This window comes from Stegodyphus dumicola, chromosome 2 (assembly GCF_044657685.1).
Source record: "Stegodyphus dumicola isolate Sdum_Otavi_A_Nest chromosome 2, ASM4465768v1".
Lineage (NCBI taxonomy): Eukaryota > Metazoa > Arthropoda > Arachnida > Araneae > Eresidae > Stegodyphus > Stegodyphus dumicola.
In genome coordinates this window covers 150,775,529-150,787,876 of record NC_140769.1, presented here as the reverse complement: position 1 = coordinate 150,787,876, position 12,348 = coordinate 150,775,529, and the positions used below count along the sequence as shown (strand labels likewise).

Here is a 12,348-nt window from a genome sequence, read left to right as displayed (position 1 = left end):
TTTCAGTTTTATTTGGCATCCACACGTTTGAGAAATTTCTGGAATTAGCAATAATTCATTTCTTGGGCCCTCATAAAATTAAGAGTCTTGATAACAATTTGTATAATACGATCTGTTTTCAAAGCATTTACAAGTTCCTCTTTTTTTGCCTACCATAGCTAGTGCACCATCTGTAACTAGATCAGATAAGTGGTCAAGAGGCAAAGAAAATTGCTGTAATGCTTTTTATTTTTCCCATTACTTTATATAAATCTCTTGATGTTGTCATGTCTTTTAATGGTACTAAAGAAACTACTTCTTCATTTGCAATGCATTCATCATAATACCTCATTTAAAAAAAAAATGGCAAATTCAGCCATATCAGTGCTTTCATTCAATGTCAAAAAATAAAATTTACTATAAGCTTTACTTTTCAAATATAAGTTTTTTTTTTTTTTTTTTTTTCTGTTGAAAACGTCAACATATGTAATTCATATGATCGGCCGTCACTGCCTAACACTAATGATCACTGATGAGCAAAAAATTTTTTTTAAAAAAGTAATTTAAACTTAATTAATTTATGATTTTTTTTAATATAGTGTGCTTTTTTATTCCTTAGTTATAAATTTGCTACTTAGAGTGGAGAGATTAGTTTACTGGATAATTATATATAATCTGTCTCTTTTATTTAACCAACTGAAACTGCTACTTTATTACACTGACATATTGAATATTTAACACATTGAGCGCCAAGTGTATTTCTTAGGCAATCCCGTTCAGGCCATGCACGCCGCTTAAAAGCGCTGGCATTGTAGGGCCAGTGATACTTATCGCAATAGAAGATCGTTTACGTTTGAAACATAATTCCTATAGGCATTCATTCAACACATTACGCGCAAAGTCTGTTTTGTAAATAGTTACATTCTATAGAAAGATATTACGAAGCAGAAAATTAGCATTACTGAAATCCGGAAAGAATTAGCGTTATCCCTTACAAGTTGTGAAAAAGAAGATATTCCATCGAACAGAAATGCAAGAATATCTAAAAAACGACAGCATAAACTCCAAAGAAAACCGGGAAAAGCCTCTGAAGTACGGAAATATTGTAAATTATGTTATGATAAAAATGCAACTGAAGCTGGCAGAGTAATGGCGAGAAAAAAGACTAAGACAAGTTGTCACAATTTGTAATAGCTGTAATGGAGAACCGTTTTTATACTTACTGTGTTTCAATGAAATCCATTAGTCCTGTAATGAATCAAAATTAAGTAAATTTTAAATAATTTTTCTGTAATTCCATAAAACAGGGTAAATTGTAGATTTATATATCATGTTACACGCTGTCAGCCAGCAGCGGTCGACGCGGCCTAAACGGAAAGTCTAGTGTCAGCAGTGCCATAGTGAGAGGGGGTCAAGGGAGTGTATGATGCCCCGGGCACCACTCTCAGAAGGGTGCCCAAATGGTCTTCAAACAATATTATCCGGATAATTTCAGTTTTTATTTTGATCGATTTCTGGAAAATGTATTTAAAATTAATAATTATTGTAATCTAATTATTTATTTTCTCGATTTGTCTGATAAAATGTGTAATAAAATGTTTGCAGTACATCAACCAAGTATCTTCGCATACAAAATGTTCTTTCTAACCACTTTATCCTCTTCACACCCGAAGTTAAAATATGTAATTTAAAAATAATTCTTGAAGTTTATATGCTTGCTTTCTGTCTTTAGATGGGAAAAAAGAGATTTTTTTTACTACATGTATATTTAGGTACACATATGTGTACCTTGGGATTCAAATAAGTAAATCTCATATTTTAACTTATAAATTTTAATATTTAAATCTGTCATTAGTTTAAAATGTGAAATAAAACATGAACACAATATAATTTCACAATAACATCCTAATGTATGATTGTTTTAATAATTTTAAGTTACTTTAACTAATATTTTATCTTTATCAACACATTATTTTGTATGAAACTTTTCAAAATAATTGTTTTTAATACATATAAATACATTTTGCATTTGATACAGAATATTCTTGTTCTTTATGTGCACTCTGGCATTTTACATTTAGATGCATTTTTGTTATCCATGAGTCTTGGTGATTTACACCATCCGGACTCGTGTTCTTTACTGGTTGAGAAATTACTCTGCTTTCTTAGGGTATTCTTCCTCACCTGAACTTGAAGGGAGTCTTAGCCCCTCTCTATTAGTTATTAAATTTCCTTCATATCTGCGCAATGCTGATACATCTAGCATTCAAGTTCCATGAGGAATTTAGTACCCGTAAGATTATTTCGCTTGTAATAGCGGACATGCATCGCCCAACACTTTGATATCACCAAATCCACAAAATGGGAGAAGATTCGAACTGGCCTTTTTCTTTCTTTTTTTTGTCTTCTCAGTACACCAATAGTACGTAAAAGGTTTTGCTCTTCCAAAGTAATGTTTTGCGGTCAAGGCAAAATAAGGCATTTTTCCTTGATGGGATTTAAAAAGGTTTGTACTTTCCAAAGTTTATCATCATTTTCATGGAATGCTAAATTAGCTGCAAAATGAAAATTTTTGGGGCTGAGTGAATAGTCTGTCTGTCTCTTGCCATTGTTTCATGAAAACATCTTAGTGATAGGTTTCGTGACTAATATAATTCTGCTTGAGGGAATTTCAGTGTTTCCATCCAAGTATTGAGATCAACAAGTGGCATTATTTCATTTGCGTTCGTGTTTACAGATTTATATTTCTGATGAACAGACTACAAATTAGTTTGGGCAGCTACTTCTTCAAAACATTCCACGCTCAGGTATTCAAAACACGAAGGCCAAGGGTGAAAAAAAGCTCTGGAGCATTCTAAAAGTCATCCTGCAAGCATGTTAACTTGAGTTACTATCAGTTACAACTAATAACATGAAATAACAAAGAAATTACAAACAATAAATTACATTAAAAATATAAAATCAGGTCAGTAATAGCTATGCATTGTCTTTATTTTAATGGGTCACAGAATATGAAGAGTAGAAGTCCAATATTATGAATATTATATTTTAATTCAAAAATAAAACGAGAAAAGGGTAAAAAAACCCTGTAAAATACAAATAATTTAAGATTACAGTTACATACTATATGTATATAATCAGTTATGCCATCAGTGAGCTGTTTATAAAACATAAACTTCAGAAACAGTAACTGAAATTATGTAATATTAAAAAAACGTATGACAGTATCCAACTGAGCCTAATTTCCCTAATGGACTGACGTCTTGTATATGGACCTATACACATTTCAATGCATTGCCACAAAAAATGAGTTTGACACAAACAACAACGTTAAACAAAAGCTCGAACCTAAATAGCTTTAAATATTCACTTTAAACATTAATTAAATTATTAATTAATTAATTATTACTTACGTTTTCGAAGACTTTTCGACGGCGCCATTTTTGCAAAACAATCCGCTTGTAGCTCTGATTTCTTCAAAAGTATGCACCTGCTCTGCCATCCATTGGTAAAAATGAAAAGCTGAAACATCCCAGTACGTGGTAATCGAGTTACAATAGAGTAAAAGTGTACTGGAATATTTCCAGCATTGCAAAATTGAAGGTCCACATATGTGGACCTGTGGAGTCAAGAGGGTATTTCTCTATTTTTATTTTTATTTATTTATTTTTTCTTTTTTACCGTAATGCACGTATAGCTTCCGCTTTTTGTTTTTAAACGATAACACGACATTGTTCCGAATTTCTCAAATATACACAGTTTCGAAAAACCGATTCCATAATCTGGAAATGACGTTTTGGGAAACTCCTAAAGCTTCCACTAGAATGGATTGTGTTTGACTCTCCTGTAAACGACTGATGGCCTTCCTGGCTACTGATTCTACCGATTAGTAATCTTGCTGAGACATCGTATATTCACTACTCCAAAGCATTCAAAGCGTGTCACTTGTTTTAATCTCCTTCTACAAAAGGAATACTGCATGTCGCTCTTTACTCCTTATCTAAAACGCACAGTTTTCACCGTCACAGACTAAATTTGCACACTCCCAACTTCGTAAACGTTATAATTTTCCTTTATGATCTCTTCTATTTCATTCTGTTAAAAAGGTTGTCGATTATATGGTTCTTTTATACCATAATAATATCCTCTAATTGTTTTGAGCAGGGAATGTGACTGTAAAATGTTACTCCGCAGTAGAAAAGACACTAAATCTAAAACTCTATTACAGATCTACAGAGAAAATGGTTTTCCAAACCTAAAAGATGCATTTCAAATATTCCTTACTATTTCATTATCAAATTCTAGCTATGAACGTTTGTTCAAAAAATTAAAATGAATTTTGATATATTTATAATCAACAATGGGACAAGATCCCCTAAGTCATCTAGCATTTTTAAATGTGGAAAGAGAAAAATTTGAAATGATCGACTATGATGAAGTAATTGATAAATTTGCTTCATCCAATGGCAAGAAAAATGCATGCATAGTAATTAATTGTATTAATGTATTATATTATTATTAATAAATATATCTACGTATCTATAATATATATTAAACTTTTAATTATTTAAAAATTGTACTTTTTTAAAAACAATTATACAAATATGTGAAATAGATAATACCTTTTTAACTAATTCTAAATCATCGTACCGTCTTTTTCTGAAATAAGACATCCTCCAAAAATAAGCCCTATCGTGTTTTCGGAACTTTTTAAGTTTTTTCTTTTAAAATAAGACATCCTCTGAAAATAAGCCCTATTGTGATTTTCGGAACTTTTTGTAACATAAGACATCCCCTGAAAAAAATTCCTAGTTAAAATAATGTGACAAAAAGAATTCGTTAAAAAATGCTATTGATTTATTAAGTAATAATAGGTTTAGCTTTCCTAATACTCTTATTTCAGAGAAATGTTTGAAACAAAATATTCCGAGAAATTAATTCTTTATCTCTACAGTTCGTTTCAAATTAATTCTTGGAATTTATCTTAACCAGTTCACTGTTTGCGCCGAGAGAGATACATTCACAGGAAAGGCATCGTCATCCGTTAGCATCAGCAGACTCTCGTCGGGGTGAAATTTGGGCTGAACCATAACCTCCAAGACGCATACGACACAGCGACGATAGCTATATCGCAAGACATGAGAGATTCGGACTAATGATTCAACAGGAAATGGATTTGGAAGAAAATCAGATTGTAATTCAGAATTTTATTTATGACGATGTTCCAGAAGATGACATGACTGTAATTGAATAAATTTAAATTTCTGTATTCTGTGTAAAATAAATATTAAATAAAAATTTATAAATATACTTTTATTTTTGCCCTTTCCCGAAAATATGCCCTAGCGCGTATTTTGGACCAAAAAAAAGTAAGACAGTGTCTTATTTTCGGAAAAAGACGGTATGTGTGATTTTTCCGCCGACACATATATTTCCGAATCCAATGTTAGTGTAGTTAGGTGTAGTGACTATTCTTAACAATATTGTTACGAAATATACAGGCGCGGTAAGATGACTTCCCCGAAAAGCAGTTTAGGGTTGCCATAAAGTAGCAGGGAAGGCAGGGCTGCCACATTTGGTGATAAATCGCTCATTTGGTGACAAAATTGGTGATATGCCATGGACGGATGGAGAACCCTCTGGAACGAATTCTTACCAGTTTAGCCCAGAATGTAAGCTGAAAGCTATATAAACAGTGCTGGTCCGCAGTCAGTCAGTTAGCGTGTCTTGTCAGTTAGTCCGTGCGGAGTCGATTGAGTTGACAGTCGGTCAGCGAGTGCAGAGTGGGTTGTCGAGTGCACCGAAAGAATCTTTTAGTGTATCACAGTTAGTGCATCATCGAGAGAGTGTGTTGTGCTCCGGGAACGACTGAACCAAAAAGTCGGGAGCTGTGCTCTGTGTGTTGTCGAGTGCATTGTGAGTTGTAGCGTGGAGAGTCGAGAACAACCGAGCAGACTCGGGAGCTTTGCTGTGAAGCTGTCTCCGCCGTTATTGCCTGACAGTGTGAAGGCTGTGCCGCTGATTGTTCCAGCGTGTTTATAGTAGATATTCGACGACTGTAAAAATGTTTTGGAGCTGTCCTGATTAATATTGGTAAATAAAGTATGTTTCAATATTCCATCAAGTACTGTCGTCGTTATTCACTCCAAATCGACGCGAGCCTCGTACGAACGCGAAGGAAGAAAATAACAAAACAATATATTTTAGAGTATTTTATGGCAGATTCAGCATTTTATTATTTGCATTATTATGAATATATTCTATACATAATATTACTGTGTTTTTTGGGGGGCGCTAAAAATGTATTTTGCCCCCGCCGCCAGTTATGCTCGCTACGCTACTGAGTGTCAGCCACAGATGGCTGACGCGGTCTAAACGGAAAGTCTAGCATCAGCCACAGATGTGGCTGACATGGCGCTCAACATGTTAAGCAACCAGTTCTGGTAATGTTCTTTTATTAAGCTGTAATAGTTAATATGCATATGCACATATGTCCAATATGTCAATCTCGATCCTACCAACAGGGATCCTCCAAACCAAGCTGCCACCATTTGTTTTCGAAGTACAAGGTTATCAAATTTGTTTCAATAACAGATAAAAGTAGTGACAGGTACTATTATGGATGTGCAGCACGTATCCTCATAACTGTCTTACAGAATAGTACACATAAGCTTTGATAGGTTTACCTTTTGTTGCTCACTTTTAGTTTATTTTATAGTCATGCTGATATGAACTACTAAAGACAGGAAAGGTCACATTGGTCCAATAAACCAAAAGTTTGGCTACCCCATATGGACATGTGTGTGCATTTGGCACCATTAACTTAAAGCTATGGATATTTCAGCTAAACTTAAAGCTATGGCATGATAAAAGTTGAGCAAGTGGGCAGAGGTATGGTGAAGGCTTCCTTTGGGTCATGCTGTGTCATGGAATATATTTCATGATGCCGTACTTCTGGCAGATTTCAGGATAAGAGTGCATGATACCTCTGAAGAAGGAAATCTTCTTGATTGAGGAACATTTGAGAAGATGCACCGTACGGCTTTCTAATTTTGTCCAAATTTATCTCCTACATCATCTATGGTATGTTGTAGAACTGACTTCTTAAGTTATGAATCATGCACAAGCATCTATAAGCTCATAATGGGTTGTTGCCATGATTATTTAGGGTCAGATCCACATATCAGCACAAGGTGGATCTATGGGTTGTTGTTTCCAAGACATCTTTTATGTAAGAGTAGACTGAGGAAGTATTAGGTACGTGGTCAGTCTCTGAATGCTGAGTGCAAATCAAAGTTTGAAATAAAGTGATAAAATGTACTGACTGATCTTTTTAATAAAATTTTTCCTAATGATTTTTTATAACTATGCATAATTTTCCTACTAAAAAATATTTTATATCTTGCAACTAGAATAAAATGTAGGGAATAAATAGTAGATATTTTACGCAGTTGCATTTATTTTTATAAAATTTTTAACCTAATTTTCTTGCATTGAAAACAATGTAATGGAAGAAAAAATTTATATTGTCTGAATTGCTGGCATTTTTCTGAAATTAGCTATGTGAAAAAACATGCTTGACATCACTTCTTAAAAAATCACCCAAGAAGAAAAAGATGTCTGAAGATTCAAGCAGTCCATCTCATCATTAATGTGAAAGTTTGTTTTATCTAAGAAGCAGTGGAAATTTAGACTGATACATGCAAGTATAAAATATCTGTCCAGCATGTTCAGTAGCTGCAGAGAAATGCATGCTCTCTTTGTAAAATTTAAGTCTGGTATATCTTCCTGTGCATATAATCCACATCTTGCTTTGATAGCATTTTGCTTCATTGTCAAAGGAAAGGCTGTTTTATTGTCATACAGTTGCATGGTAGCTATATAAGTTTTGTAAAATTATGCTAGTTCCCTGCATTTCTTCGTATGCTTAGCATGAAATTTTGTAGATTTTGTGTGCTTTCTTTTTTAGATATGCTTAAAAATTCCAAAATGTATTGAAAAGCTTCAGGAATGCTTTTTTGGATCACTGATGTTTTTGCATTTTAAATCTCAGCTTTGAAAGAATAACAGAATGAATGTAATTTGTTTCTTTTGTATTTATTGGTAGTAGATTTCCGTTGCTTTGTGAAATATTACTTGTTGTATATTTCACATAATCGCCTTGTGAAGGGTATGCTGAAGTCATATCATATTTATTGATAATGAATCTTATAAGACATTTGAGTAATTATACATGGAAGAAAAGCACTGTCTCCAGATAGCTGTTGATTACCCCTTACCTTAGATTCATATGTACGACCTCAGATATGATTTTGGAGGAATGTGAAGGGTGAATCTGGCCAGTTAAAATGCTTCTAAAAGTTTTCCGGATAATGAACCATCATTTCAAATAAAACTTATCCTAAGCTAGTTGTCAGTTTCAATAACTAAGTTATAAAATACCCATTCTTATAAAATCTTGGGCTTAAGTTCCATCCATTTACATCTTTTGGAATTTAACACATTCTCTACCATCTATGAGAGGGCTTGCAGTTGGCAAACTGAGTTTACTTGCGAGCCACAAGATAACTTATTATTGATCATTTAGTTGAAATTACCAATTTTTAGGTGTTTGGCATACAGGAAGTGAGAAAATAATACAGTTGATGTGCTGAAGTGGATCATTTTTCAGGACATTGATACAGTAACTAAATATTAAGAATGCAAAATCTTTTTTTTTTTTTTTTTTTTTTTTTTTTTTTTTTTTTTTTTATTCATTTGGGAAATGTTTTAAACTGACTACTCAAATTCTTGTTCAGTGACTTTTGTAAAAAGAATAGAAAATAATGTATTGCACATGCAGGAGTTTTGCCAGATGTGCAGTAAGTATCATTTATCTAGTTCAAAGTTATTTCATAGATGTCACAGGAAGGAAAAAATATTATTTCATATACCATTGATGAGTTGTACTTGTGTGAATTTATTTACTGCTAAAAGTAATGTTTCAGTAATAAAACAGAAATAATTTAAAAGTAAAAAATATAACTAGGATTGTGGCACATGTGAACGGGTGCACCTTATCAGCAAAGAAATTCTTAAGACATTCATTCATTAACTTTATTTATTCTTATTTCCTTCTCTTTGTTGGCAGTGGCGATAAACGCAAAGCATGTTTTGCTTTCCTTAAATAAAGCTAAGACTAAACTAAATAAAATTCTTGCTTTATTCCGTAAATAAAATAAAAGAGCTAACACTGTAGCCTTTACATTTAAAATCATTTAGTGAAAGAAAAACTAGCATAATGCTAACTGATAATCACACAAGAGAACAAGGAGAACAAGATTCGCCGATACCGGCCTACATATATATTATACTCGGCCAACCCGCCGATCTTGACGTCATCGGCCAATCAGCGGCAACCACGTTAGCTTACCGCCGATCGACCTCCGATCAAAATTTGCATGTGGAAAACTAAAGCCAACACTCTTAAATAAAGCTAATGAATGAATAATTTAAATCATTTTATTCAATATATTACTTAAATTGAGAATGTGTATGACTTGAATATTTCCTGTGTAAGTACATATTAATTCTGGCAATTTACAGTTTATTAGCATTTACAATACTTTTTATTAATACTTATCCAATATTATTAAATTTAACTACTTTAGGCATTGACACCCTAAATTATTTGTCCAAAGTTTTGAAGAAAAATTGCCTTCACTCATGCAGTTAAATAAGCAGAATAATTAAAAATCATAAAAAGGTAGCTTATAAGGGGAATTAAAAAAATGTTATTAAAAAGTAAAAGTGAGTAACTGTTTAAGTCATAATACAGTGTGACAACACTGCTCAAATTTCATGTTGAAAAGATCCACGACAAGAAAGCTTTTGTTGTACATTTAATTTTCATAAAATCATTGTTATTATCTGAAATATCAAAAATATGCCATTGTCATCTTTATCATATAGATAACTTGAAATATTGAACTGTGTAAAATTGATTTTAGAGCTCTTATAACTTTTCAGAATATAATACATAGAGAATGAAACTGAATCGGTAGATATAAACTAGTATTGAAGTACCTCACCCACCCCGTGTTAATGCATCCATTGATCTTATAAAAATGGTTTGGCATTTCTCAGTGTAAATAAGAGAAGGACCATCATGCTGCTTTGGTGTTTTTTCAACATAAATTGAAAAAAGTGTTACTATAACCTTTGGCTGTTCCAAGGAAATAATTTCAATGTCCCTGGATCTAAACATTTAAAATAAATGGTATATTGAGAAATGAATTGAATCATTACAAAATTGCATGTTAGATGCTGTACCTCAATATTTCGGTATATTTGTGTAATTTTAGTGTTGCATTGTAACGTGTAATGAGAGCTATACATTTGACTTCTATTTTTCAGGTTATGATTAAAGTATTACAGATTTCGATTTTTTTAACTTGGAAATGATAAAATATTATCCTATCAGAATGTATTTTTAGTTTAAAATTTCCATTATACGTAATGATTTTGAAATGTGTTATTCAATTTGTAGAATCTGGTATTTCACTTTTTTGCATGAAGAGCTTTAAACAGCATGATGCTCAAGCATTTTTGCTCTTTCTAGATTTGTGTAGCTTGTTTTAGGACTAAGTTATCTTAAAATTATGCATATGCTATTTCTTTTAGGTTCCAGTAGCACAGACTGGTTGGAATCTGAAGGTTTTCGGTACAGCGTCTACTGCGAATACTTAAGCTTTCATTCTAGGGCTTCTCTGCAATGGGATTTCTGGTCATGTGCCTATGATCAACTGATAGTCATTGGTTGTAACAGAACTCGAGTGATTTTGTACATATTATAAAAATATACAGAGTTTTATCATCCTTTTCGGTGATAGAGCTTTTATTGTGCCAGTACAGAGAATTAAAACAATTGTTGAAAAACTGAAATGTATTTTCTACAGAATGTATCTATACATTTCTGTTAGTGCCTGACTAAGTGCCACAAGCTAAGCTCAATATCAAACACCAAAGACACTTTGCAGAGGATATTTGAGAGAAAATGAAATTGGTGTGACAAAATATCTATATATATAAATACACATATATATATACATATATAAAAGCTTTATTTTTCTCATGGGACAAGCCCTACTTAATTGTCTCAAATTTCAAGAATTTAATTTTTAACGTGATGAATATATGTTTAGCAGATTAAATAAGATCTTTACTTCCACAATGATCATGTTCATCAAATATGGTGAGTAATGAATTTTCTCTCTTGCCAAATGTGGTGGGGATGTTTAAAATAATTTAATTTAAATGTTAAAGTATAGAAAATGCAGTTTGTTGCATATGTAGAATCTATTAATTATTCTTTTTAATTTGTAAAAATCTTATGTTAAAACTCAGTGTAGCTCCTACGTAAGTAAGTAGTCTTTAAAACAGTTAGTTACACCTATAGGTTTCAAATTGGGTCAACGAGAAAATGTTTTTAACTCGTCACCAAATTTGGCAAACAGAACCATAGTGGGAGTTCAGCCAAACAAAAGAATTAATACATATCTGCTATTCATTACTGAAATTTTTATCCTCGTTAGATCATAAAAATCATTTTTTCCTGAAGCATAATTTTAGCCACTACAGTGCCTCTTTATTATGGGAACAGTTGATATATAATGTGTATATAAGCAGTGTACAAAATATGTAAATTCTGTGTTTGTTCATGTTCAAATAATGTATTTCTAAAAGTGAAGTTCACTTTTAATTTCTGATTTAGTGTTTCTGTTCCGTGTTCAGTTTATATTAGTTGGCATGTTGTGATGATTCCAGGAAATCGAAATACTACCACGCATGAGCTGTACTTTTAGAATTTTTTTAACGTATATGCCATATGGGATGTGGTAATCATATTTTAATTAGTCACTCTTCTCATTTTAAAAAGGCATAATTTTATAAACAGTTTGTGAGAATTTCTGTTTAGTATATATATACATAAATATAATTTCACTAAAATGTTATAGCAAAGCAATGCCTTTATGTTGAAATTGTGTTTTGAATCATAAATAAAGATTTATGTTATTTCAAATTATAATTCATTATTGTGTTGTTTATGAATTGTGTTTTCTGTTACATATATAAAATGTATTTCAATTTGGAGAATTAATTCAAAAGGAATGAAATTATGTTTTACATTTAGTATAAAAACTAGAGGGTCATAGAAAGAATCTGTGAGCCATGGTAGTAATTATAGTGCAGTCCCTTAAGTATGGTATAAAAATAATAAAATCAACCTGATTAGAAAGTAATGCCTTTGGTTTAAAATTAAAAAGTGCCATTTTAACAAATAATAGAAAAAAATTGATGGTCAAAACCCCCATAGCAATATTTTTCACT

At 32.1% G+C, this 12,348-nt stretch overlaps 1 protein-coding gene across 10 annotated transcripts in view; it reads left to right on the top strand.

The window, feature by feature from the left end:
• Nucleotides 1-12,046, top strand: part of LOC118205930 (uncharacterized) — a 589,509-nt gene extending 577,463 nt beyond the window's left edge. For 8 of the 10 annotated variants that reach the window (XR_015039606.1, XR_015039604.1, XR_015039603.1 and 5 more), the window contains 2 exons: nucleotides 7,539-7,681; nucleotides 10,642-10,780. Coding sequence is in view for 2 of the 10 variants with exons in the window: in XM_085811267.1 (XP_085667393.1) it covers nucleotides 4,972-5,052 (81 nt within the window). In the remaining 8 variants the exon portion in view is untranslated. Of the gene's footprint in view, nucleotides 1-4,971; nucleotides 5,290-7,538; nucleotides 7,682-10,641 lie in introns of those variants that run through there. The other 2 variants (XM_085811268.1, XM_085811267.1) reach the window with 2 other exon arrangements.
• The last annotated feature ends 302 nt before the right edge of the window (nucleotides 12,047-12,348 follow it).